This window comes from Gekko japonicus, unplaced genomic scaffold (genome assembly GCF_001447785.1).
Source record: "Gekko japonicus isolate JY-2015 unplaced genomic scaffold, Gekko_japonicus_V1.1 scaffold892, whole genome shotgun sequence".
NCBI classification, from domain to species: domain Eukaryota; kingdom Metazoa; phylum Chordata; class Lepidosauria; order Squamata; family Gekkonidae; genus Gekko; species Gekko japonicus.
This window is the reverse complement of record NW_015174869.1, coordinates 154,652-182,283: the sequence shown is the minus strand read 5'-3', so window position 1 is coordinate 182,283 and position 27,632 is coordinate 154,652. Positions and strand designations below refer to the sequence as shown.

The 27,632-nt window shown below is 49.7% G+C and overlaps 1 protein-coding gene across 1 annotated transcript in view; it reads left to right on the top strand.

Moving 5' to 3' along the window:
* SIN3A (SIN3 transcription regulator family member A) overlaps positions 1-27,632 on the top strand; it is a 51,056-nt gene that overhangs the window by 13,070 nt on the left and 10,354 nt on the right. The window contains exons 5-16 of the mRNA XM_015424773.1: positions 1,920-2,072; positions 3,616-3,774; positions 5,413-5,502; positions 7,521-7,639; positions 10,584-10,794; positions 11,102-11,218; positions 12,945-13,183; positions 15,307-15,490; positions 18,970-19,531; positions 22,033-22,202; positions 26,075-26,248; positions 27,450-27,542. Of these exons, the coding sequence (XP_015280259.1) occupies positions 1,920-2,072; positions 3,616-3,774; positions 5,413-5,502; positions 7,521-7,639; positions 10,584-10,794; positions 11,102-11,218; positions 12,945-13,183; positions 15,307-15,490; positions 18,970-19,531; positions 22,033-22,202; positions 26,075-26,248; positions 27,450-27,542 (2,271 nt within the window). The remainder of the gene's footprint in view (positions 1-1,919; positions 2,073-3,615; positions 3,775-5,412; positions 5,503-7,520; positions 7,640-10,583; positions 10,795-11,101; positions 11,219-12,944; positions 13,184-15,306; positions 15,491-18,969; positions 19,532-22,032; positions 22,203-26,074; positions 26,249-27,449; positions 27,543-27,632) is intronic.

Below are 27,632 nucleotides of genomic sequence, written 5' to 3'. Positions count from 1 at the left end.
GAAAGGCGTCAAGAGTTGAGGGGTGCTGGAAAGGAGAACGGAAACAGCAGCTAGCAAACAACCAGCTAGTCTTGTGAGATAAGTCGTCTTCTTCAGTCTACCACCTGCTTTGTGAGGAGTTTGAAACAGATGTGCGAAAATAAAAGTGGGAAGAAATCTAGTAGGATGACCTCTCAGGAGCTTGGCCCTTGGTGAGAATCCTTCAAAGGGCAGGAATGGAGATTTTCCCCAGTGTATTTTTGTCTTACCCTGGCATAGATGGCACAGGCTAGCCCAGTCTCATCAGATCTCAGAAGCTAAGCAGGGTCTGCCCTGGCTAGTTCTTGGATGGGAGACCACTTAGGAAGTCCAGGATTGCTATGTAGCAGCAGGTAACGGCAAACCACCTCTGTTCATCTCAGCCAGTCTGGTGTCGTGGTTAAGTGCGCAGACTGGGAGGTCTGGGTTTGATTCCCCACTCCTCCACTCGCAGCTGCGGATGACCTCGGGCAAGCCATCATTCTGTCAGAGCTGTCCTTGAAAGAGCAGCTCTCTCAGAGCTCTCTCAGCCCCGCCTACCTCACAGGGTGTCTGTTGTGGGGAGGGGAAGGAGTTTGTAAGCTGCTCTGAGATTCCGAGGGAAGGCCAGGGTACAAATCCAGTCTTCATCTCTTCTGCCTTGCACTGGATGGTCCAGCCTAGCCGAGTCTCGTCAGACCTCAGAAGCCAAGCAGGGTCGACCCCAGTCCATACTCGGATGAGAGGCCACCAAGGACATCCAGGGTTGCCATGTAGTGGCAGGCAACGGCAGCTCACCTATAAATGTCTTTTGTCCTGACCCGGATGCCCCAGGCTTAGCCTCATCTCATCAGATGTCAGAAGCTGAACAGGTTAAGCCCTGGTTGGTACTTGGATGGGAGACCGCCAAGGAAGTCCAGGGTTGCTACGCAGAGGCAGGCAGTGGCGAACCACCTCGGTTTGTCTCTTGCCTTGAAAGTTCTATAGGTTCTCCATAAGTCCACTGCAACTCATTGGCACTTTCCATCACCTAGCCCAGGCTAGCTCAATCTCATCAGATCTCAGAAGCTCTCAGGGGTCTGCCCTGGTTACTTCTTGGATGGGAGACCGCCAAGGAAGTCCAAGGTTGCTGTGCAGAGGCAGGCCATGGCAAGCCACCTCTGTTCATCTCTTGTCCTGACCTGGATGACTCAGGCTAGCCCGATCTCATCAGATCTCAGAAGCTAAGCAGGGTCTGCCCTGGCTAGTTCTTGGATGGGAGACAGCCAAGGAAGTCCAGGGTTGCTACGCAGAGGCAGGCGGTGGCAAAGCACCTCGGTTCGTCTCTTGCCTTGAAAGCCTCAGGGGGTCGCCATACATTGGCTGTGACTTGATGGCTAATACACACACACACACTTTGTCCTTTGGTACTTGTCCCCCTGAGGAGCTGCGGTGGCTCAAGTGGTTAAGACGCTGAACTGCAGGCTGTGGAAGGTTGGTAGTACAGCAGTTGGAGACCCGAGTGTGCCGCATGACGGAGTGAGCTCCCGTCTCTAGTTCCAGCTCCTGCCAACCTAACAGTTCGAAAGCAAGAAATTGCAAGTAGATGAATAGGTACCACTTCAGTGGGAAGGAAACAGCGTTCCGTGCACCTTGGTGTTTAGTCATGCCGGCCACACGACCATGGAAACGTCTTCGGATTGCACTGGCTCTTCAGCTTGGAAACGGAGATGAGCACCGCAACCCTAGAGTCAGACTCGACTGGCTTTCGAGCAAGGGAAACCTTTTCCTTTTTACTTGTCCCCCTGACTACTTGCTCTGGCTTTTCGTGAAAGAGCAAGGAAAAACGGAAAGCAAGGCAGGGTGCCCCAGTTCAGAGCTCTGATTTGCTTGTTTTCTCTCTCTCTCTCCCCGCTGGGGCTTTTCCTCCTTTCCTACGGCAGAAAGAGCAGCGGAATGCCAAGGAAGCAGGGGGTAACTACACACCAGCTTTGACCGAGCAAGAGGTATACGCCCAGGTGGCCCGCCTGTTCAAGAACCAGGAGGACCTGCTTTCGGAATTTGGGCAGTTCTTGCCGGACGCAAACAGCTCCGTGGTGAGTTTTGACTCCTCATGCACAAAGGGGGGGGGGCCTCTCTAGCAGGCTGTTCCCTCATCCCGTCATCATCCCTGGTGGTGTTCCCTCTAAGCTGTGGAGTCCCGTGAGCAAAAATCCTACTTTGTGAGCTCCTGGCATTAAAGCTGTGAGCGAGCGATTTGGCTGCTGCATCAATTAGTCTGCTCTGGAGCCGTCCTTCCCGAGCGAAGACAAAAACGTGTGAGCCGGAGGCTAAAAAAGCTGTGAACCAGCTCACACTAGCTCAGCTTAGAGGGAACATTAATCTGAATGACGCTGCAGTACAGTGTGCTTTATTTGTTTAGGATGTTTCTGTTCCACCACCTCAGAGTCTTGGCTCACGGCGGCTTGCAGATCAAGGGCTGAGATCTCAGGATTATTTATTTGTCTGTCCTTTGCGTTTGTAGCCTGCCCCTTCCTCCAAGGTGTGCAGGGTGGCATAGATCTTACTTCATAATTCATCAGCTTTATGAAATGGCTCTCGTTTCATCCTCACAACATCAGCCCGGCGAGGCACGTGAGGCTGAGTGTGTGTGAAGGGACCCAGGTCTCCCAGCGAGTTTCATGTCTCAGCGGGGTCAGCCTTTCATGGTTCCCTTTGGGAAATCTCTAAAAAAAAGAAACAGAATACATGGTGCTGGGCAGCTGATTTCTGGGAAGGATATATTTTGGGGAGAGGTTAATGTAGAAGGGGCGTACACAACCACAATCCCCTCCCTTTAGCAGAAGCCTTCTCTTTACAGTAGCCCGTCGTCTGCGTAGGCGGTGATTTATAATCCCATATTATGGTTGCCAGCTGGAGGAACTGGGGCGGGGGGCGGGGACTGGCACGCCAGTGTGCGACGTCACTTCCTGCAAAATCTGGAAGTGATGTCGTCATGTTGTGTGGGGGGGTGCTCCAGGATCACCACAGTGTTTTGAGTGAATCCCCGGAGCAGAGGTGGCCGAACTTGCCTAATGTAAGAGCCACACAGAATAAACGTCACTGTCAGCTAGGCTGCCATATGGGTCCGTTTGAGAGCCACGAGACATGAACAAACATGACACGTTTTTACAGGGAAATCTGCAGATCTGCTTTTTTAATTAACATTAAACAAGGCTGCCAAAAATAATTTAAAAAGTGGTAAAAGCAGATATGAATAAGGATATTTGTTTGTCTAATGATATGTGTTTGCTAGTGATATTTGGCTTCCCCAGCCGCCCTGCCGGGAGCCACACAATATGTGTGAAAGAGCACGCACGCGGCTCCCGAGCCACAGTTTGGCCACCCCCGCCCTAGAGCATCACCCTTTCTGGTTTTCACCTGAAGAGACATTGTACACCGGAATGCCACCCCCACCTCTCACACACACACACCCATTTTAGACTTGCTGGCATTGGGGACTGGGTGGTAGGCAGCGTGAGGTTTCCCGCTATAGCGAGAGACCCGGCCTGCCTCTCTGGTATATTTCAGATTTCTCTTGCCCAGTGTGAGATGCCGGAATCCCTAACGCATTTCCGCATGCGCTTCTTTTTAAATAAGCTGTTAAGCAAAACCACCGCAGAGAAAGTGGAGTCGGTGAGAAATGACCACGGGGGCACGGTCAAGAAACCCCAGCTCAACAGCAAGCAGCAGAGACCTAATCAGAACGGCTGCCAGATCCGGCGGCACTCCACAACCGGAACGACCCCTCCGGTGAAGGTGAGAACCCAAATGTCCTCCGTGGGCGAGCATTGGGGGGGGGGATTTCCTTCTGAAAAGGATTCTGGGAGGGGTGAACACACATGAAGCTGCCTTATACTGAATCAGACCATTGGTCCATCAAGGTCAGTATTGTCTACTCAGACTGGCAGCCGCTCTCCAGAGTCTCAGGCAGAGGTCTTCCCCATCACCTACTTCCTGGTTCTTTCTTTAACTGGAGGTGCCGGGGATTGAACCTGGTACCTTCTGCATGCAAAGCGGATGCTCTTCCACTGAGCCACAGCCCCCTAGTGGCAGGATATATGATGAGAGAACACAAGGAAAATATACAGTAGCACTTGGAAGCTCTCATGCAGAGTGGAGAACAGGAGAGAACTTGGATGGGCTTATATCCATGTTCTCTTTTTTAAGGCTTAGGTAGGATGCATGCAAATGGTTGAAGCTGTCAGGAAATGTAAGGAAATGGCTAGGGGGATGGGTATGGTATCCTTTGGGGGGGGAACTACTCTTGCATATGATTAAATACATTTATGGGGGCTTTTATGGATTCCCCAGTAAAACAGTTGCTTTCACTCTTAGGAATCACTTGCTTTTGTCTGTAGTTTGAGTAAAAAATAATATCGTTAACTGGGTTTGCCTGTGTCATTTATAAAGTTTGTATCTCCAGTATTGGGTGTTACATTGTATGGCAGACACAGCCTGGCCGGACAAAATAACATTTGTGTCAGAACCAGCTCTTGTAACAAATGAGTTTGACACCTTTGCTCTAAGCTGTGCGCGTGAGCGGCCGTTCATTAACACAGGAAGCCCTGCTCAGCAGCAGTCTGAAGCCACGCAGGGACTTGCACTCAGTGGTGGATCTACATTCTTGGGATCCTGAAGCTTGCACTGTTGTGGGGGGGCCTTCTCAACCGGCAACAATAGGGTAACATCTAACAAGGTTCAAAGAACCTTGTTACCCTTGCAAGGACCTGGAGGTCCAAATGCTGGACAACGGGGCTCCACCCGGAGCCCTTGAAAATGGGCCGTACAGTAAGCCCCTTCCCACCAGCAACGAGGTCTGGGTAACTGCCATTGTCTTCTTCAATGGGGTTGTTCCAGATCACCACAATTTTTTTTAAAAAAATGAACCGGATATTAGAGCATATTCTAAGGTCAATGCTAAATACTTCAACCCACTGGCGTATGATTCTTTCACTAAGATAGCCTTATTTTAATAACAAACCCTTAAAAGAACTCCCATCAATTTTGTTGAAAAATGCATTCGTTCAAAAAAAAAAAAAGTTGCTTCAAGGTCCCTCCAGGATTAGGGGCCCTGAAGCTTAAGCTTCATTAGTTTCATAGTAGAGCCGCCCCTGCTGGCACTGCCCATTTGAAGGTTACAGCAGTTATACTCTGCCCAGGATGTGAACTGCTCCACTCAGGGGCGGGGGGGAATAGAGGGAACATCTTTTCATGGTGACGATGTAAGCAAGGGGAAAAGATCAGATAGCTTTCCTACAATTTTGCCTTAGCGGCAATATACCTGTAGAAGGGTTTAAGAATCCAAGAGGATGTCAGGGTAGATATTGGCAGTTAACCGTCTTTTGGGGCTTTGTTCTGAAACTCTCTTGTCTTTTGCTGTCTTTCTTCCTCCAGAAGAAACCCAAGCTGCTTAATTTGAAGGACCAGTCCTTGGCCGACGCCGGCAAACATGGCGTGGGGACCGAGTCTTTGTTCTTCGACAAGGTTGGGCAATGTTTTTTGTTGTTTTTTTAAGGATGGCTTATTCATAACAGTGTACACTTTACAAACGGAACTGTCGGTGTTTGCACAGATGAGTCATGGGTTGGTTTTGGCTTCCCAGACGCATCTTTCCGATCTGGGCTCCGAACGTGGCTGTCTCTTACCCTCCTTCCTGGCTTTTTGCATCATTCTTTCGGATTTCCTTCTCCCCCACCGGTCCTGAATCCAGTGCGGGCCCATGTGGGTGAAGGTCCAGCACTGTACAGAATGTGGCTGCCTTAGTACTCGGTGCTTTTCATTCAGTTTTAGGACAAGTAAATTAGTTGTCGATGGAAACAACCTCATTCCCCCCCCCCCCCCCAATGAACACATGAATCAGATCACTGGTCCATCAAAGGTCCGTATTGACTGCTCAAAGTGGCAGCAGCTCTCCAGGTAGATCTTTCACAGGCTTTCACATTATCTACCAACTGGCCCAGGCAGGCCCCAGTCTCGTCAGCTCTTGGAAGCTAAGCAGGGTCGGCCTCAGTTAGTACTTGGATGGACGACCACCAAGGAACTCCAGGGTTGGCAGGCAAGGGGAAGCTACCTGTCATTTCGTAGAAAAAGAGGTGCAGGGGCTCATTAGCATAGCTCATTAGCATAACTTATTTGCATATGCCACACCCCCTGACATTACCGGAAGTGTGTCAGAAGGCAACACCCACCACTCAGGCGCCACTGGACTGTTTTGGATTGCTAGCTATGGGGGGGGGGGATGTGTAGATCTGTCCTCGCAGAGGAGGGAGAGCTTGTACCTGAAGGCGGGCCTTGGGGGGGGGGGCTGTGCAACTGGCTGCTTCTTGCTCCTCGTGTCCCAACTGAGGGCTGCTGGGAGCAGGGGGCGGGGTTTGTTGCATGTGCCCGCCCCCCTGGGCTCCTTACTGCCGGAGCTCCGCTCCTGTACGCTCCCGCAGGAAATGACCCCTGCCTGTGAGCATCTCTTGCCTTGAAAACTCTGCAAGGGTCACCAGAAGTCGGCTGTGTCTCGATGGCACCTTCCCCCACCACCCCAACTGATCCCTCTGACCAGAGATGCCGGGGATCGGACCTGGGATGTTCTGAATACCGAGCAGATGTTCTACCGATGAGCCACGTCCCATTCCCCAACTATCTTTTCTTTCTTATCACAAAAGAGAGTGGCTTCCATTCATTTACATGGGAGGACGGGAAGCTCCGATAATGCTTAATCCTGCCTTCACCCACGGGGCTCCTACAATGATGCGCCATGTGTGTCTGCGCGTACCTCCCGCTCCGTTTCTGCAATGCATAAACCCTCCTTCACCCCCCGCATCCAGGCCATTAGGTCAGAATGACAGCTGAAGTACTCACAGTATTTATTAATTATGTATTTAGTTCCTTTGTGCCCCACCTTTCTCCCCCAATTGTGACCCAAATCCGCTTACATCCTTCTCCTCTCCTCCATTTTGTGCTCACAACAACCCTGTGGGGCGGGGTTAGGCTGAGAGGGTGTAACTGGTCCAGGGTCACCCAGCGAGTTTCTGTGGCAGAGCGGGGATTTGAACCTGGGTCCAGTCCTCTTCACCGGCTGTCTTTGTTGTAGAGAAAACCTCTCTTTGTCTGTGATGTGAATTGTTTCCTTTAGAAGTTAAGAAATGAGGATTGGTAAGGCTCAGTGTCCACCACGACTAAGAGCGAAGTTTTCCCAGCCTCTGGGTGCTCAGACTCCCGGGCTAATTGCAGAAACCTCCGTTTCGACTCTGGAGGCCAAGTGGGTTATTTCCATGACCTCTCTTTGATCTGGAGAAATTCCTCAGCCAGAATTATGGCTTCTGAGCGACGGTTTTGGCTGCAGAGCTTCTCCGCATTTACGGAGACATCAGCCCTCCTTGAATCCTCACTGAAAGTCCTACACCACGCGGGCTGTCTCATGTTTACACGGTGCTAGAAAGGCGGTTGAATCCCTTTTCGTTCTTGATTCGTTGCTAACCATCTTTTCTTTCCTGACTTGTTTGGTGCAGGTGCGCAAGGCGCTGCGCAGCACGGAAGCCTACGAGAACTTTCTCCGTTGTCTGGTCATTTTCAATCAGGAGGTGATATCGCGAGCTGAGCTGGTACAGCTGGTTTCTCCGTTTTTGGGGTAAGCAAGGGGGGGGAGATAAATTAATGGATCCATTTCTTTCCTGGTGTGTACTTCAGAGGTGGCAGCATTACTCTCTACTTGGGCTGCGTAGCCCTCCATCCCCTGTTTGCAAAAGGCACCGTTTCTTAGGCAGGTGACAGCTACTGTGGCCACAGCAGTGAATTTGTGAAAGCTTTGGTCATCAGGACATTTCGGCTTTCGTATGTCTCATATTTGCAACTTGTGGCACTGCACGGAGGTTGAATCTGTTCAGGGAAGACGGCCCTTGCTAGCAGTCCATTTCAAAGTCTTTTGGCGAGCGGCCCTCTCGTCGGCATCTAACGTGGGTGTGAAAGGTTCCCAGTCCAATCCTGGGCCAAGACACAACGTTACAAAGCCCCGGGATGTGACTCCTCACACACCAGTCTGGTATGTCGCCACCAGCCCTTTAGACTATCCCAACGATTGGAAGCCAGAGGGCAAGCTTCCAACCTTTCCAGGACTAAACAGAAAAGTCAGCCCCGCAAGGTAGACTTGCAGGACGAGTTTCCCACAAAAGCAGTTAGCTTGGCAGCAGTGTTCCCTCTAAGCTGAGTTAGTGTGAGCCAGCTCACAGTTTTTTAGCCTGCGGCTCACACATTTTTGTCTTAGCTCAGGAAGGATGGCACCAGAGCAAAGTAACTTATGCAGTAGCCAAATCGGTCGCTCACAACTTTAATGCCAGTGGCTCACAAAGTAGAATTTTTGCTCACAAGACTCCACAGCTTAGAGGGAACATTGCTTGGCAGGCGGTCACCCAGTCTAAGACTCTGGGTTCAGACTGAGGTCAGTTGAAAGCAACTAACCAGGAAAGTAAAAATGTATTTATTTATTTATTAAGATGCAAGAATGTTTCAAAATGAACATGAACAGTGAGGGGGAAAACAAGAAAGGGAGAATCTTAAGAACTAACTGAAACAGTAATACATTGTTTCCAGTTATCAGGCTTTACCATTCTCAGTTGAAGGCGCCCAGCAGTCCACAGTGTCTCCAGAGTTTAGCACAGGCCAGAAGCAGTGTTCCTTCTAAGCTGAGTTAGTGCGAGCCAGCTCAGTTTTTTAGCCTCCGGCTCACACATTTTTGGCTTAGCTCAGGAAGGATGGCTCCAGAGCAGACTAATTTATACAGTAGCCAAACCACTCACTCACAAGTTTAATGCCAGTAGCTTCCAAAGTAGAATTTTTGCTCACAAGTTTCCACAGCTTAGAGGGAACATTGGCCAGAAGCTGTCTGGCCCGCACAAGCAAGCATTCAAGACAGCTGCAGTCAGCAAAATAGTGACCGCCTGTCGAGATCTTTGGTTAACTGTATTCAGGGCTTTTTTTTGTAGAAAAAGCCCAGCAGGAACTCATTAGCATAATAGGCCATACCCAACAGCAGGAACTCGTTAGCACATTAGGCCACACCCCTGACAGCACAGCTCATTTGCATATTAGGCCACACCCCCATGTTACCAGAAGTGTGGTCATCCAGCCACACCCACCGTTTGCTTCTTATTCTCTTTACCTTGTTTGTTGTCAGAACCCAGGCCACACACCCCTAATTGTAGCCAATCCGAATGAGTTTCTGCTGTTGGGTGTGGCCTATTATGCTAATGACTTCCTGCTGGGCGTGGCCAGCTTGGGAGCCAGCCGGAACTCCGTTCCTGTGCGTTCCTGCCCCAAAATAGCCCTGACTGTATTAACTGTGTATATTGTATTTTTTTAATCGATTTGGTGTAACCCGCCCTGAGCCTGCCATGAGGGGAGGGCGGGATAGAAGTCGAATTAAATAAGTAAATAAGTAAATAGATCAGGGTGGTCAGCCGTGTTGGTCAGAAGCAGCCGAACAAAGTTAAGAGTCCGGTGGGGCACCTCGAAGACCCAACGAAGTTTTATTCAAGGTGTGAGCTTTCGTGTGCAAGGCACACTCCGTCAGACAGTGAAACGGAATTACAGATCATAGTTGTATATATAGAGGGTGGCTTGTTAAATTAGCAAAATAGGGGAGATTGTTTTTTAACAGTTAAAAAGGATGATAATTTTGGTTTCTGGTTATCATCAGCCATTTGGGTTCACTCGGGGAAAAAACGACATAGGTAATATGTCAGAACTGGAGGTTTGAGGTTTGTTACGATGTAAGTTGTCCAAAGCTCTAAAAAGAAGCCGTTCTGAACATAATTACTTGAAGATATGCAAAATTTACATATGTTAAGATGTGTGTATTTAAGCATAATTTTACACTGTTCTCAATTTTACTGTTAACCTTTTGTCTAAAAACAATAAAAATCTTTAAATAAATTAAAAAAAGAACTGGTGATTGACGTACCCCGAATTGTGAGAATCCAGTCATTAGATCCCATCCATCTCTTTTCTAGCACAGAGGCAAACTGTGAAGCATCTTGGCTGTGTAGAGTAGTTTTCTTGGCCCCAGAACAGAGAATTACACTGGACTCTAACTTTGTTCGAGACCTCAGGTAGTTACCATCAGGCTGGGAGTAAACTAAAAACTTACGTCTGTATGGTTCAGGGACCCTCGTGGTCTCAGGCCAATAGAATCCCCTAGGTGGTGATGTAAAGCCAGTGGCTAGGCCGATGAACTAAGGTGGTCTGACCAGGGAAATGCTCTGACCAGGGAGAAAGGTAACAAAACCTATCTCGGCCCTTTCCCACAGGTGCAAATCACGAACCTCAGTTGAATGGAATGTAGCTAATTGGGAGCCGGTGTTAGGCTCTCAACTCCCCTCTGCAGCTGGGTGTTATCTACAAACGCACAAGGTCAGCTCGCTCTGGCCTTGGCAATGTCGTTTCGGGACTCTGTTAACCCACAAGCAGGCCGCCACACGAGCCTGAACCAAACTTCAAATCAGAACAAGAAATCTGGGGAACCAGTTTCTTTACCATGGGGAATAATACTGTTCTCTTTCACCCTTTTTCCCCCCCAGGAAATTCCCGGAGCTGTTCACCTGGTTCAAGAACTTCCTGGGCTACAAAGAATCGGCGCACCTGGAGTCCTTTCCCAAGGAGCGGGCGACGGAGGGAATAGCGATGGAGATAGACTACGCCTCTTGCAAGAGGCTGGGCTCCAGCTACCGGGCCTTGCCAAAGAGCTACCAGCAACCCAAGTGCACCGGCCGGACCCCATTGTGTAAGGAGGTAAGTCCTCCTTCAGGGTCAGGGCAATTGGAGAGAGGTTCCTAGAAGCCTCTAGAGCACCCGGACTCTCGGAACGCGAGTAGGCAGGACGAAAGCTTGAAGAAAATTAACGACTCTGCTCCAGGTCTCTGTCTGTGGGGTGAACAAGCATCCCATCTCACAGTGAAGCCTGATTTCTGCCATGTAGAATTTGAGCAGTGCAGATCGGGGGGTGGGTAGGATGCTATACATTCTCTCAGTCACGATGAAAGAAACGTCTTGGGAGTGTGGATCGCTAATGAACATGACTTCCTTCTCTCCGCCAAAGGTCCTGAACGACACCTGGGTCTCCTTTCCTTCGTGGTCTGAAGATTCCACCTTCGTCAGCTCCAAGAAGACTCAGTACGAAGAGCACATCTACCGATGCGAGGACGAACGGTTTGAGGTAGCCGAATGACAAGCGCTGCTTGGGTTGCTCCAGGTTGATTGACCGGCGGCGACAGTGGCAACCGGGTAGCTTGGGGGGGGGGGGTCTGGTGTAACGTGGGAAGAGAAGTCTCTGTCCAGTTCAGCTTCAGCCTCTGGGCTCTCTAGTCGGCCTTATCCAGCCCCTTCAGCTTTTTTTTCATCCTCCTCCTCCTCCTCTCGCTTTGTAAAATGGGGATAGTGAGAATCAGTGTTCCCTCTAAGCTGAGTTAGTGTGAGCCAGATCACGTTTTTTTAGCCTCCAGCTCACGCATTTTTGTCTCAGCTCAGGAAGGAGGGCTCCAGAGCAAACCGATTTATGCAGCAGCCAAACTGCTCGCTCACAACTTTAATGCCGGTAGCTCACAAAGTAGAATCGTTGCTCACAAGACCCCACAGCTTAGAGGGAGCGTTGGTGAGAACACTTGCCTACCTTATATGACTGTTGTAAGAACTAGAGATAATGCCTATGAAACGCTTCAGACTCTTGGTGGTGGTGGAAGCTGCCGTCAAGTCGCCGCTGACTGACAGCGACCCCATGGGGTTTTGAAGGCAAGAGACGCTCAGAGCCGGTTTGCCATCGCCTGCCTCTGCGTAGAGACTCCAGACTTCCTTGGCGGTCTCCCATCCAAGTACTAACCAGGGCTGACCCTGCTTAGCTTCTGAGAGCCGACAAGATCGGGCTAGCCTAAGCCATCTAGGTCAGGGCTTCAGATACTTAAAAGCGCTATATAGCATCATAGAATCACAGTGTTGGAAGGGGCCATACGGGCCATCTAGTCTAGCCCCCTGCTCAATGCAGGATCAGCCCAGAGCATCCCTGAGAAGTCTTTGTCCAGCTGCTGCTTGAAGACTGCCAGGGAGGCGGAGCTCACCGCCTCCCCAGGCAGCTGATTCCACTGTGGCACAACTCCCTGAGATCCAGCTGGTTCCTTCCCACCCTTAATTTAAACCCATCCTTGCGAGTTCTGTCCTCTGCTGCCAACAAGAACAGCTCCCTGCCCTCCTCCAAGTGACAGCCCTTCAGATACTTCAAGAGAGCAATCCTGTCCCTCCTCAACCTCCTCTTCTCCAGACTGAACATCCCCAAGTCCCTCAGCCTTTCCTCACAGGGCTCGGTCTCCAGGCCCTTGATCATCCTAGTGGCTCTCCTCTGCACCCCGCTCCATTCTGTCCACATCCTTTTTGAAGTGAGGCCTCCAGAACTGCACACAATACTCCAGGTGCGGCCTGACCAATACCAATATGGAGTATTGATATTACCAGGTAATCTGGACACAGCCTAGGCTTCCCCTCTCCCGTGGCCTTCTGAAAAACTTCTCACGTAACTATGGGCATTTCCTAAGAGTGAAAGTCTTCAGCTGCAGGTGGGTGCTTGATCCTTTGTTTTCCTTTCCCTGGTTGGGAAATTGATTTCCTAGCGATTTCATATCCCTCCCTACCTAGTTTATAATTTCCACCATCCCAAGCACCATGTGCTTCCAGTCCAAAGCACGTCTTCTCCTTTTCAGTTGGGTAGGCTTTGGTCACGCTTGATTCCTAACATTGCTCTCCACAGCGTTACAAAAATAGAGGCAAAGCTCTTTGGGCTAAACGTGAGCCTTCCAGTCCACTCCCTCATGCGTCCCGGAAACGGTATCCTTTTCCAAACAGAGCTTTCAGTTGTAACTTACAAGCCTCTGCTAATGCAGGCTTTCCCGTTTCAGCTGGACGTTGTCTTGGAGACCAACCTGGCAACCATCCGGGTCCTCGAGACGATACAGAAGAAACTCTCCCGCTTATCGGCGGAGGAGCAAGCCAAATTCCGGCTGGACAACACTCTGGGGGGCTCATCGGAAGTGATCCACCGCAAGGCGCTGCAGAGGATATACGCCGATAAGGCGGCCGACATCATCGATGGGCTCAGGAAGAATCCAGCCGTCGCAGTCCCTATCGTGCTGAAAAGGTAACATGCAGACATTCGGGCGGATGCCTCCTTCCCTCGCTCGTGGGATTCCCCAGCAGTGCTTTGGTCCTTGGGAAAGCCAGCGCTGTTGACCTGGTAACTACAGAATTCGACAGCTCATGTGAACGTATTAGCTAAATATCTGTTGTGGGGAAACGGATTGTTTCATAGAATCATAAGAGTTGGAAGGGGACCCCCCAGGGTCATCTAGTCCAGCCTCCTACACAATGCAGGAAATTCACAAATATACCCCCAGTGACCCCTGTTCCATGCCCAGGAGGGGGCCAAACAAAAAAAAAAGCAAACCCCATCAGGATCCCTGGCCAAACTAGCCTGCAGAAAAATTGCTTCCTGACCCCAAAGTGGCAATCAGCATTTCCCTGGCTGTGTAAGAAAGGGCCACTGAGGCAACCCTTCCTGCCCCTCCCCTCTCGTGATCTGCCTAAGTTCACAGGATCAGCATTGCTGTCACGCACAAAATCAGCATTGCTGTCAGATGGCCATCTAGCCTCTAGTGCCCACCACCTCCTGAAGAAGCCTGTTCCACTGAGGAACTGCTCTGTCTGTCAGGAAGTTCTTCCTAATGTTTAGCCGAAAACTCTTCTGATTTAATTTCAACCCATTGGTTCTGGTCTGACCTTCTTGGGCAACAGGAAACAACTCTATATGACAGCCCTTCAAGTACTTGAAGTTTGTCTGAGGATTATTTCGGGTGGGGGGAGTTTACAATGCTGCGGGAGTCTTACTTGAAACCCTTTTATCTAGCCTTGAATTGCAGGAGAAACACAGAGCTGGAAGTGATCCCAGAGGTCATCTAGTCCAACCCTCCCCAATGCAGAATCCCCGCTGTCCCCCCCCCCCCCAGTGATCCCTGCTCTGAGGCCAGAGGAAGGCAAAAAACCTCCAGCATCCCTGGGCCAATCTGGTGTTGTACATATTAACACCATTTAACACTGGCTCAGAGGGAAATTCCTTCTTGACCCCAAAGCGGCGCTTGGCATTTCCCTGTGCATGTAAGAAAGGGCCAGGAGATTCACGATAAAAGTGAGCATTGCTGCCACAGACGTCTATGGGTGCGGTCAGATGGCGTGCCGAAGTGGTTTAAACTGCTCTGGTTCCAATCGGATTATATTTGATCCGGGACAAGCGCAATCACACTTACCTCCCTCACCATGCAGCACATTGCTCCCGGACGTCCACACTACAGGTGCGCAGCAGCGCACGTCGGCGGTTCCCCCCACACACACACTGTTTGTGCATGTGCATAGGCACCCATCCATATAATTGAAATCTTCATGCCAAAAGCATGCCCTGAAGCGAACACTTCCCTTTAAACTTTTACAATGAAACTGGCCTCCGTGAGATCCCGGACTCGTCTAAAGCCTAAAACTAAGCACCGTTTTTTAATTTGTTTTATTAACACCAGGGCGAAGCTTCGCCCAAGCGCATATGGCCGACGCTAAAATAAAATGGTGGACGAAAAGCGGAAGCCTCGGGTTTCCGAGCGGAAGTGGCTCTACACCGGCGGAGGTGCGATCACATGTCAGGAAAATGCGACTAGAACCAGAGCACCAGGAAAACACCACTTGGGGACCTGGTAGCAAAATACTCCGGTTTAAAGGGGGTTAGGGTTAGGCTGTGTGCTCGTGCGTAAATCGTCTGTTTCTAACCGGCACGTATACTGGCTCAAATGGCCCATCTGAACTCGCCCTGCATGTGTCAAAAAGAAGCTTGTCAGGTGGAAATTGTTACGTGGCTTCATATTGGGAGGGGCCAAGATTGGCAGCGGTTGAGAAGACCGCTTCCACTAGAGCCGGTCTTGGACGCAGCTTACAAAATCCATAAAATCACAACTAATTACCCAGATCGCTGTAACACAGGCATTATTCATGGAGTGCTCTGCAAGAATATCAGAACACAGCTTCCTGAGCATCAGCGTCATACAATAATTCCGTCTGTTCCGTTAAAGACTTCCGAGGTTTGTCGGATGCGTCCCGGCCATGCGGAGGCTGTGACTCCGTGTGAAAGCGGTGGTTTTCCTGTTTCTTTCTTTCGACGTCAAGGCCCCCCCATTAGCACAGTCCTCCAAAGCCCCTCTTTCTCTCTGTCTTTTTCTCGCTAAGGTTAAAAATGAAAGAGGAGGAGTGGCGAGAAGCCCAGAGAGGATTCAACAAAGTATGGCGGGAACAGAACGAGAAGTACTACCTGAAATCTCTCGACCACCAAGGGATCAACTTCAAGCAGAACGATACCAAGGTCTTACGGTCAAAGAGCCTGCTCAGTGAGATCGAGGGTATTTATGACGAGGTAGGTTGAGAGGTCGGGGGCCTCTCTCTCTGCTCCAGTATTTTCTTTTGTCCCATGTAGCGAAATGCACTTGTTAAGCTCAGATGTTTATACGTGTGTGTTTAGTGCTGTTGAGTCTCTACCAAGACTTGAGAGCCAGTTTGGTGTAGCGATTAAGTGCGCAGACTCTAACTTGGGAGAACCAGGTTTGATTCCCCACTCCTCCACTTGCAGCTGCTGGATGACCTTGGGCAAGCCATCGTTCTGTCAGAGCTGTTCTCTCAAGGGCAGTTTCTGGAAAGAGCTCTCTGAGCCCCACCTACCTCACAAGGTGTCTGTTGTGGGGAGGGGAAGAGAAAGGAGTTTGTAAGCCACTTTGAGACTCCAAGTGAAGGGTGGGATATAAATCCAATCTCCTCCTCCTCCTCTTCTTCTCCGTCTCCTTCTGGCAACCCTATGAATGAATGCCTTTCAAAACGTCCTCTCATTAACAACTTTGCTCAGGTCTTGCAAACCGAGGGCCGTCACCTCCTTGATGGAGTCATAGAATCATAAGAGTTGGGAGGGACCTCCAGGGTCATCTAGTCCAACCCCCTGCACAATGCAGGGAATTCTCAAATACGTCCCCCTCCACACCCCCAGTGACCGCTGTTCCAGGCCCAGAAGATGACAAAAAAAATATCTCCAGGTTCCCTGGCCTAACTGGCCTGGAGAACAATTGCTTCCTGTCCCCAAAGTGGCGATCAGCATTTCCCTGGGCGTATAAAGAAGGGCCAGGAGAACTAAGCACTGATGCAATCTTTCCTGCCCTCCCTCTCATGATCTGCCGAAGTTCACAGGATCGACCTTGCCGTCAGATGGCCATCTAGTCAGTCGATCTCACACTGGGTCTTCTTTTCCTGCCGCCTTCACCTTTTTCTAGCATGGTTGTTTTTCCCAGTGACTCTAATCTTCTCACAATGTGACCAAAGTGCAATAGCCTCAGTTTAGTCATTTTAGCTTCTAGGGAAACCTCAGGTTTGATTTTAGATTCTAGGGAAAGCTCAGGTGGTGGAAAGTGCCGTAAACTCACTCCTGATTGATTGGCAGCCCTATGAATTAATGACCTCCAAAACGTCCTGTTGTTAACTGCTGAGTCAAGTCTTGCAACCGGAAGGCCGCAGCTTCCTTGATGGAGTCCATCCATCTCATGTGGGTCTTTCCCTTTTCCTGATGCCCTCAACTTTTCCAAGCATTATTGTCTTTTCCACGGAGGTAGATCGAGATGGGTCGCCGTGTCAGCCTGTCTGTAGCAGTAGAAAAGAGCAAGAGTCCAGTAGCACCTTAAAGACTAACAAAATTTGTGTCAGGATAGGAGCTTTTCAGAGTCACTGCTCACTTCTTCAGAAAAGAAGTGAGCAGTGACTCACAAAAGCTCCTATCCTGACACAAATTTTGTTAGTCTTTAAGGTGCTACTGGACTCTTGTTCTTTTCTACTCTCTTTTCCAGTGACTCCTGTCTTCTCATAATGTGACCAAAGCCTTGGTTTTGTCATTTTGGCTTCTAGGGTAATGTTCAGGTTTGATTTGATCTGGAACCCACTTATAGGTATGGTGGTGGAAAGTGCCATGAAGTTGCTTCCAGTTTATGGTAATCCTTTGAATAAATGACCTCCAAAATATCATGTTGCATCTTCCTCTTTTCCTACTGCCTTCAATTTTTCCTTGCGTGGTTGTTATCGTCTAGCGTTATTTTCTAACACCATTGTCTCCAGGGCTATTTTTGGGCAGGAACACACAGGAACGGAGTTCCAGCTGGCTTCTGAGTTGGCCACACCCAGCAGGAACTCATTAGCATAATAGGCCACACCCAACAGCAGAAACTCATTAGGATTGGCTACACTAGGCGTGTGCTACAAAAAAAGGCCCTGGGTTTTGACAACAAAGAAGGTAAACAGAATAAGAAGCAAAAGGTGGGTGTGGCAGGATGACCACACTTCTGGCAACAGGGGGCTGCGACCTAATATGCTAATGAGCTGTGCTGTCAGGATGTGGCCTATTATGCTAATGAGTTCCTGCTGGGCTTTTTCTACAAAAAAAAGCCCTGATTGTCTCTTCTAGTCTTCTCATAATGTGACTGAAGTACAGTAGATCCAGAGGAGTTAGCCGTGTTAGTCTGTTGTCACAAAATAGTAAAAAGCCCAGTAGCACCTTTAAGACTAACAAAATTTACCGTAGCATAAGCGTTTGAGAAAGATCTGACGAAGAGAGCTGTGTTTCTCGAAAGCTTATGCTACAATAAAGTATGCAAAATAGTAAAAAGCCCAGTAGCACCTTTAAGACTAACAAAATTTACCGTAGCATAAGCGTTTGAGAAACATCTGACGAAGAGAGCTGTGTTTCTCGAAAGCTTATGCTACAATAAAGTATGTTAGTCTTAAAGGTGCTACTGGGCTTTTTATGATTTTAAAGTACAATAGCCTCCCTTTTAATCAGCCTTCTAGGCTTGATATGATCTAGAACGTACAGTAAAAAGTTATACAAACATCTGCGCACCTTTCTCACATAGAACATTGGCGCTTGCATTGTGCCACTTTCTGTGTCCATGGAGGCTTCTACCCGCTCTCAATAGGGGAGAGGAAATTCAGGAGAGAGGGATTTCACACTAGTTGTTGTGAATTTTCCGGGTTGTGTAGCCGTGGTCTTGGCATTGCAGGACCTGACGTTTTGCCAGCAGCTGTGACTGGCATCCTCAGAGGCATAACACAGACAGAGGGAGTACTCTCTGTGTCAAGGTGAGAAGCAAAATGGTAGGCAGGTAATTTATCTCTATTCAGGAAGATGGGGTAGGGCTGAGTCATTTCATTAGGGGCCGCCGCCGCTGTAGCACCCGGCCCATAACTTTACCATCGAGCAGCTGCCATAAAAGTTGATGAGCAGAAGAACATCTAAGCACTTTCAGATAGTTGGAAGTCCGCTTGAAAGTACGCCGTCTAAGTGAATCTTTAACTGCTGCCAGCACTTTGCTTTGTACTGTTTTTAACTGTTTTGTTTTAATTCTTGTATGTTTTTAGTCTGTATTTATGGCATTTGGAAGCCACCCTGAGCCTGTTTTGCGGGGAGGGAGGGGTATAAATTGGATAATCAATCAATAAATAAAATCTTGTAGGAGTTCCCGAGGCTATGAACTAATTAGGAGGAGCTTTCCTGAGGAGGTTCTTTTGCATATGGATTGGCTGTTGAAATTCTAATCTCCTCTGTGACGCTATCGTAAGACATAGAGCCTTTTTGTGTTTTTCAGGACAGAAAACCATGCCCTATTTATTTTTAAACTCTCTCCTTTCCTGTTGAAATCGGGTTTATGTTTATGAATTTCAAGGGCTTCCCTGTGTAGTCTGACATGGTAATTGGATGTGTTGTCCAGCCTTTCAGTGTCCTGGAACAAGATACCGTTGTCCTGTTTGAGTCAGGCCATGTTCAGCCACTGCTGATTTTTCACACTCTCGCCCTTCCGACTGCAGAGGCAGGAGCAGAGTTCCGAGGACAACACCGGCCCTCACCTGTCGCTGGCCTACGAGGACAAGCAGATCCTGGATGACGCCGCCTCTCTGATCATCCACCACGTCAAGCGGCAGACAGGCATCCAGAAGGAGGACAAGTACAAGATCAAGCAGATCATGTACCACTTCATCCCGGACCTGCTGTTCGCCCAGCGGGGCGAGCTCTCCGACGTGGAGGAGGAGGAAGAGGAGGAGATGGACGTGGACGAGGGCTCCGGGGCCGTGAAGAAGCACAACGGGGTGGGGGGCAGCCCCCCCAAGGCCAAGCTGCTCTTCAGCAGCATGGCGGCCCAGAAGCTGCGCGGGATGGACGAGGTCTACAACCTCTTCTACGTCAACAACAACTGGTACATCTTCCAGCGCCTCCACCAGATCCTGTGCCTGCGGCTGCTGCGGATCTACGCCCAGGCCGAACGGCAGATCGAGGAGGAGAACCGGGAACGAGAGTGGGAGCGGGAAGTGCTGGGGGTCAAGCGGGACAAGAGCGACAGCCCGGCCATCCACTTGCGGTTGAAGGAGCCCAGTAAGTGCACGTTCAGCTCTGGGGGAGGGAGTAGCACTGTCATACTTTGGTGGGTCACTTCCATATATGGCCGACATGGGAATATTGTCAGCACATTTGTGATTGGTGGGTGTTATCTGTATAGCTGTGGACTTCACCTATGATCTCAGGTCCTTGAAACTGGGTGTTCTTTAGCATTTTTTTTTCTCTGCCAAGAAAGCAACACACCCACTAGCAGTGTTCCCTTTAAGCTGAGTTAGTGGGAGCCAGCTCACAGTTTCTTAGCCTCCGGGCTCACAGATTTCTGTCTCAGCTAAGGAAGGAGGGGCTCCAGAGCAAACTAATTTATGCAGTAGCCCAATCGCTCGCTCACCACTTTAATGCCGGTGGCTCACGAAGTAGAATTTTTGCTCACAAGACTCCGCAGCTTAGAGGGGAGCATTGACCGTAACACCCGCTGACACCTTTTCTGGCATCTGCGAAGTGTTTTGAGGAAGTGGGTGGGGTCAGGTGAAGCTCTTGCCGAGCAGGCGGTTCATTGAACGTTGGAGATCTCATTGGCTGTGCAGATTTTTTTAAGGGGGCCAGTTTGGTGTCGCGGTTAGGAGCCCGGACTCTAATCTGGGAGAACCGGGTTTGATTCCCCAGTCTTCCACATGCAGCCAGCTGGGTGACCTTGGGTCAGTTACAAGTTCTCTCAGAGCCGTTCTCTCAAGAGCCGTCCTCGAGTGAGCTCTCTCAGCCCCACCGACCTCACAGGGTGTCTGTTGTGGGGAGGGGGAAGGAAAAGGAGATTGTCAGCCCCTCTGAGACTCCTGTGGTTAGTGAAGGGCGGGGTATAAATCCGATCTCTTCTTCTTTTAAAAAAAGTTGCTTTTGGCAGCAGCTGCCTCTTTGGCATAAGGATCTTCAGCATGTCACTTAAGGCGTATGCAAGAAAATAGTTTAAAACAACATGTTCATCTTAAAAGGTTCCCTGTTAAACACTTGCTTGACATGTTAAAAGAGTTAGTGTTGGGGTGATACATGACCTCACTGCCTGACATTTTGTGGTTGGCTTTGCCTCTCATGGCTGCCGTTTTGCCATTGCGCCCACCCTCCTGTGCCAAAATTCCAAAGGTGTCCACAGGCTCAAAAAGATTTGGGAACCCTGGGTTAGAGTATCCGACTTAGGGTCTGGGAGGCTCGGGTTTGAAACCCCACTCTTTCACAGAAGCTGGCTGGGCGACTTTGGGCCGGTCACATGCTCTCGGCCTAACCTACATCACGGTGTTGTTGTGAGGAGGAAATGGAAGTGAAGAGGCGGATGTGAGCTGTTCTGGGCGCCTGGCAGGGAGGAAAAGCATAATTGTAATTTACATTATGGTCTGCGAATAGCTCTAGAAGTGGTGGTGCACCTCCCTAATTCTGAGAGAGCCAGCTTGGTGTAGTGGTTAAGAACGCAGACTCTAATCTGGAAGAACCGGGTTTGATTTCCCCACCCTTCCACATGCAGCTGCTGGAGTGACCTTGGGCCAGTCTCTCAGAGCTGTTCTCTCAAGAGCAGTCCTCGAGTGAGCTCTCTCAGCCCCACCTATCTCACAGGGTGTCTGTTGTGGGGAGGGGAAAGGAAAGGAGATTGTAAACCACCCTGAGTGAAGGGCGAGGCATAAATCCAATCTCTTCGTCATCGTCTTAAGCACAGAAATGTGGGTATTCCCAGTTTCAAAATACTTGTGTGCTGGGACAGAACAGGGAATATCCACAGGGTGAAACAAGGGTCCGCGGTTTGAAATGGGTGTATCACGAACTCCCAAACATCGCTTCCTCACCTGACTTGCGGTTTCTTATCCTGTGCTGGAATGTAAGCATTTGGGCTTTTGTCAAGAGCTTTCCAGCTCGGCGGCTTTCTGGATGCACAAGCCATTCCTAGGCCTCGTGTCAGCCAGAAACTGAACACAGTTGGGATGAGTGGGAGCAGGGAGAAAGGACTCACCTAGCTTTTCTGTATGCAGCATGTCTTGCCTCTGTGCAGCACAGATACAGTTAACGGGTCAGCCGCAGGTGAGGTCTCGTTTGCACAGATTGTACCGTCAGCATGCAGCGAGAGCACAGAAAAGCTCAGCGACTGATGGCTGTCTTGTGACATCTCATCCCCGGTATCTCCTTTCCTTCCTTACTTATTTTACAACCCCCCTGCCGCCTTCCCAGATTGACGCAACTTCCTCATTCCTTTGTGAAGACTCCACAGAGGCAGGCGTTAAAAAGTTGTATCATCTCCATACATATATTTACTGTCATTTGCATGTATTGATTCATGACTTGCCATAAATACCAATGCCAGCTCATGTTTACCATCTTCCTTATTTTGTATTTTATCCTTTTGCATCGTTATTTCCCTGTCTTGACCAGCTTTGTGTGATTTGTTGGTCTTGGCTTCTCACTGCTGGGGGTGGGGGGCGGAGAGAGAAAGTTATCTAGGACGAAGAGGCTCTCGGGTTCGAGGTTACATTTCATGGCCCACTTTTCCTTTCCCGCCCTAGTGGATATCGAAGTGGAAGACTATTACCCCGCGTTCCTGGAGATGGTGCGGAACTTACTGGACGGTAACATGGACTCGTCTCAGTACGAGGACTCTCTCCGTGAGATGTTCACCATCCACGCCTACATTGCCTTCACCATGGACAAGCTGATTCAAAGCATTGTTCGACAGGTGAGCATTCCGTTGTGCGGGAAGAGATGGGGGGAACGGGAGCCTTGGAGACAGCTGATCGTGAACGCACACGAACGCATGAAGCTGCCTTCAGTTCCTTGGCACATTAAAAACACTGCGGAACCGACAAATTGTTTTTTATTTATTTATTCAGTTTATACCCCGCCTTCCCCACCAAGGCAGGCTCAGGGCGGCTTACATAAAATTCCACGTATAAATACAATTAAAATCAGTCATAAAACAATCATATTCAGTTACAGTGATCTAATCAAGGGCTAGAACAGTAGATCTCGAATTAATAGTGCTACTTAAGGTGACAATAACAGTCATGTTGGTATTTTCAAGCCAGCTTAACTTTTTGTGCAGTGGGCACAGGCTGTAGGTGGTAAGGCTAGGGCACAGGGGTCATGCTTCAGATGTTTGATGCGGCTCCTTGATCAAAGGCCTGGGGGAAGAGCTCCGTCTTGCAGGCCCTGCAGAACTGTAAAAGAGTCCCGCAGGGCCCTGATCTCTTCCGGGAGCTCATTCTCTCTCTGGAAGTAAAAGGGTTTAGAAGAGCCTTCACTCTGGCTAAGTGCTCTGTCCTCCCTTCTGCTGTACTTGAAGGAAAATACAAGAATATTCCTTTCACAGAAAGGCTTTGTACCTGCCTGTTAAGGGAGGCTGAGACTACAGAGCATATGTTTTTTTCATATATGCCCGTATTATAAGGTGACGCGTAATGAGAGCATCACCCCGTTGATTGAAAAAAATTGGGCCTTTCTGAAAAATCTAGACTTGAATTTTCATATATGCCCGTATTATAAGGTGGCGCGTGATGAGATCATCACCCCGTTGATTGAAAAAGAATTGGGCTTTTCTGAAAAAGCTAGACTTGAATTTCTTCTGTCTGATGGAAATCCAAAGATTACCTACCAAGTAGCCAGTTTCTGTATGGCGATACTCAGGTTACGGACATTTTATAGTAGTTCGAGATTAGGTAGTTACGGTAGTTAGACATTAGATTAGAGCCGGTTTGGGGTAGTGGTTAGGAGTGCAGACTCTAATCTGGGAGAACCGAGTTTGATTCCCCATTCCTCCACGTGCAGCTGCTGGTGTGACCTTGGGTCAGTCCCAAGTTCTCTCGGAGCTGTTCTCTCAAGAGCAGTTCTCGAAAGAGCTCTCTCAGCCCCACCTACCTCACAGGGTGTCTGTTGTGGGAAGGGAAAGGAGATTGTAAGCCGCTCTGAGACTCCTTTGGGTAGTGAAGGGCAGGGTATAAATCCAATCTCCTCCTCCTCCTCCTTCATATTTTTTGATATATTTAAAATTTTTGGAATCTTGTAAATATGTACTTTCTTTTTGTATGATTGGTCTAAGGACCACAACAATAAACTTAAACTGATCCTTGGTCTATCAAAGTCAGTATTGCCAGTGCCTACTCAGACTGGCTGCAGCTTTCCAGGGTCTCAGGTGGAGGCCTTTCACGTCACCTACAGCCTGGTCCTTTTAACTGGAAATGCCAGGGATTGAACCTAGGACCTTGTGTATGCCACGCAGATGCTCTACTATTGAGCCACAAAGCATAATCAAAATCTGAGTTGTGACATGTTTGAGATTCTAGAAATGGCCTTCAGCCTCCCCAAATATGAGAAGACTGGGTGTCACTGGGGCATTTATCCCAAATACATATTCAGGGGAATTGAACTTTGTGAAGCAAGTTGGGAAGGTGTTGCATATTTGATGCCAAAAACTCTCCCTGCCTTGGGGACCCTGATTGAGTGGAAAGATGGCACGAAGATGGTTTAAATACAAAGGCATCGCCCTGTTCCCCGGAGTTCCTTTCTTCCTCTGCAGAGTTCAGTGGCTGGTAGACCTGTTCTCCAGATACTCACTTCCTTCACATTGTTCCCTGTCTTCTGGGAGTGGGAAAGTAGAAGAGCCATGTGGTGGAGTGGGTTCGGATGAGGGGTGTGCAATTCTTCAGTCGGTATTTTTCTGTTTGGGTCTATTGGACTCGAAAAAATTCCAGTATTACTAAAAAATCCTGGATCCCAATACCAGTATGAGAGCCAGTTTGGTGTAGTGGTTAAGTGTGCGGACTCTAATCTGGGAGAACCGGGTTTGATTCCCCACTCCTCCACTTGCACCTGCTGATGTGACCTTGGGTCAGTCACAAGCTCTGGCACAGCTGTCCCTGAAAAAGAGCAGTTTCTGTCAAGAGCTCTCTCTCAGCCCCCCCCACTCACAGGGTGTCTGTTGTGGGGAGGGGAAGGGAAAGGAGTTTGTAAGCCACTCTGAGACTCCAAGTGAAGGGCGGGGTATAAATCTAATCTCTTCTTCTTCTTCTTCTTATGGTATTTTTGGGGGGTCTACTAGTCCCAAGAAGAAAAATACCTTTCCCCCCCTTAAAGCCAGCTCGATCCAGGGCCTGGCTTGGCTTTCTCCTGCAGCACGGTTTAAACCACACTGCAGGAGAAGCTGGCCCCAAGCCGAGCCGGCGGGAACAGTCTACTCCCTCCGGCACAGCTGATCCCGGGGCTGTCTTCTGCATGCCTTTGAAACTTTAAAGGGACTGCAGTAGAAGCCTGAGAAATAGCTGCAGTCTGCTCCCACCTCTCTGCTGTTTTCAGATCTACCGGTAATCCCCAAAAATAACTGAGATTTTCTCGAGACTTTTCCCCGGTTTTCATGAGAAAACCCATATACCAGTATGTCCCCTGGAGAGCCTTGCGCTCGGCAGACCAACCCTTGCTGGTCATCTCCGGACCAAAGGACATCCACTTAGCCTTGGCCAGGGTTTTTTCTGCCCTGGCCCAAGCCTGGTGCAACATGCTCCTGTCTGAGATCAGGGCCCTGCGAGACCTATTGTGAGACCTATTGCACCACCTAGATTTCCCATTGTTCTAGGCACACTATTGTAAAAGGAGTGCCAGGAAGAAGGGAAGGAGTAGTCAGTTGTCAAGTGGCTACTCCCCTAGTGATACACACGGCAGTAAGCTGTCCACATGATAACCAGGTATTAGGTAGTGGGAGACACAGGCATGAGGTGAGTCCTTACAATGACAGTGCAAGGAAGAAAGGAAGCTGGGAGCCCTGCTCCTCTCGGCAAGCAGTTCCTACAAAATCCAGGTGGTGGCAGTGAGTGAAGAGACAGAGGTCCATTCTGCGTCTGGCATTCGCTCCATGTTTTCTCAGCATTCGCCCTGGTTCCCCCTTGCCTTGGAATATCTGTTTTCATTGCATTGCCTTGGATCCTGGTTTCTGTACTGGCTGCTGTCAACTTGCCATCTGTTTTGTTTTCAAGGCTCACTCCTTGCATTGGTATGCAGATTTTCCTGTGTCAGTACTTGCCTCAGCTGTCATTAGCCGCCTGAGCTAAGTAATTCATGGAGAGGTGATAAATACAGAGGTGGGAAAGGGGTGGCGGTGGGCGCCCAATCATTTGGCCTCCCTTGCTGATCCCCAATTCGATTTGGAACACCTTTAAGGAGATCTATTGTCACTCCTGGTTCTATGGCCTGGTTGTTTTTAATCATTCAGTATGGCTGGAACCTTATATATTCTCTAGTACTGTATTATCTGCTATTTTAACTGTTTACTGTGAAACTGTTCTGATGATTCAGTATTTCCATTGTTGCCACCCGCCCTGAGCCCGCTTGCGGGGAGGGCAAGATACAAATCAAAATAAATATATTTGGGGTGCCGAAATATACCCGAAAAGTACTGATAAGGTATTCTTCGGGTATATTTTTGGCTCGGGCATACCATAATTAATGCCATAGTCATTTCTCTCTTCAGCTTAGCTGGGCCGAAGCGGATTTTGCACTTGGTCCTTTGGATTTCAGAAGTGCCCCTAACGCCTGTCCCTGCTCCCCCCCTCCTTCCAACAGCTCCAGCACATAGTGAGCGACGAGATCTGCGTGCAGGTGACGGAGCTGTACCTGACGGAGAACGCCAACGGAGCGACGGGGGGGCTCCTGTCCACGCAGTCGTCTCGTGCCCTGGTGGAGACGGCATACCAACGCAAAGCCGAGCACCTAATGCAAGACGAGAACTGTTTCAAGGTAATGCGGACAGTGTGGCGCTCTGGTGGAGCAAAGAAGGGCGTTGCCCGTGGGCATTGAAGGAAGGCATGGCATAGGGCGTCCCATAGGAAGGGAGAAAGTTGTTGTCTTTTGATACTGTCCAAGCATCTGTGCTTCTGGAGCACACCAAGTTTACCGAACAGCTAGACTGGAGTGTCCAGGAGCACCTCAGAGACCAACAAGATTTTGGGGGGTGGGAGCTTTCAAGAGCCAGAGCTCCCTTTGTCAGACGCGAAGCTCTGCGTCTCAGAAACGTATACCCCGAAAATCTCATTTGTCTCCAAGGTGCCGCTGGACTTGAATCCAGCTCCGAATCTCAAGATGCCACAGTCCCGCTGTACACTGCATTGGTCAGGCCGCACCTGGAGTGTCGTGCGCAGTTGCGGAGGCCTCACTTCAAAAAGGACATGGGCAGAACGGAGCGGGTGCAGAGGAGAGCGACGAGGGTGATCAAGGGCCTGGAGACCAAGCCCCGTGAGGAAAGGCTGAGGGGAATGTCCAGTCCGGAGGAGGTTGAGGGGGGGGGGACAGGATTGCTCTCTCGAAGTATTGGAAGGGCTGTCACTTAGATGAGGGCAGGGAGCTGTCCCTGTTGGCAAAAGAGGAGATGACTCGCAAGAATGGGTTTAAGTTAAGGGCAGGAAGGTACCAGCTGGACCTTAGGGAAAATATTTTGACAGTCGGAGTTGTGCGACAGTGGGATCAGCTGCCTAGGGAGGTGGTGAGCTCCCCCTCCCCGGCAGTCTTCAAGCAGCGGCTGGACAAACACCTGTCAGGGACGCTCTTGGCTGATCCTGCATTGAGCAGGGGGCTGGACTAGATGGCCTTTATGGACCCTTCCGACTCTGATATTTTATTATTGTACTGCTGACCAACACGGCTACCCTACTAAGACGTTCACCAGTCGACAAGAGTCTGGGCAATAACTCGCCGATTCTGCTGTGTACGGATCCTGGCAGGACCCCAAAGCAGTTATCGCTGCATAAAAAGCTGATAGGAACATCAACATGAAAAGCCCTCCAGAACAAGCCACCACCGCGCAGATCAGAGCCTCCTTTGTCTCCTGGCTTTACGTTCTCGGGCCGGGTTTGGGTTCTCATGCCGCATCGCTGGCGCAGGGGTACCCAACTCTGGGGTTGTCTGAAGTGCTCATTTGAGGCCCCTGTGTTCCCTTGTGCAGCTGATGTTCATCCAGAGCAGAGGCCAGGTCCAGTTAACCATCGAGCTGCTGGACACGGAAGAGGAGAACTCGGACGACCCTGTCGAAGCCGAGGTGAGAGCGGCTTCATCTGTGGGCTCACCAGGTTGAGAGGTTTTTAAATGTTCAGGAATCGAATGTATGTGCTGTAGAAAGAGTTCTGTG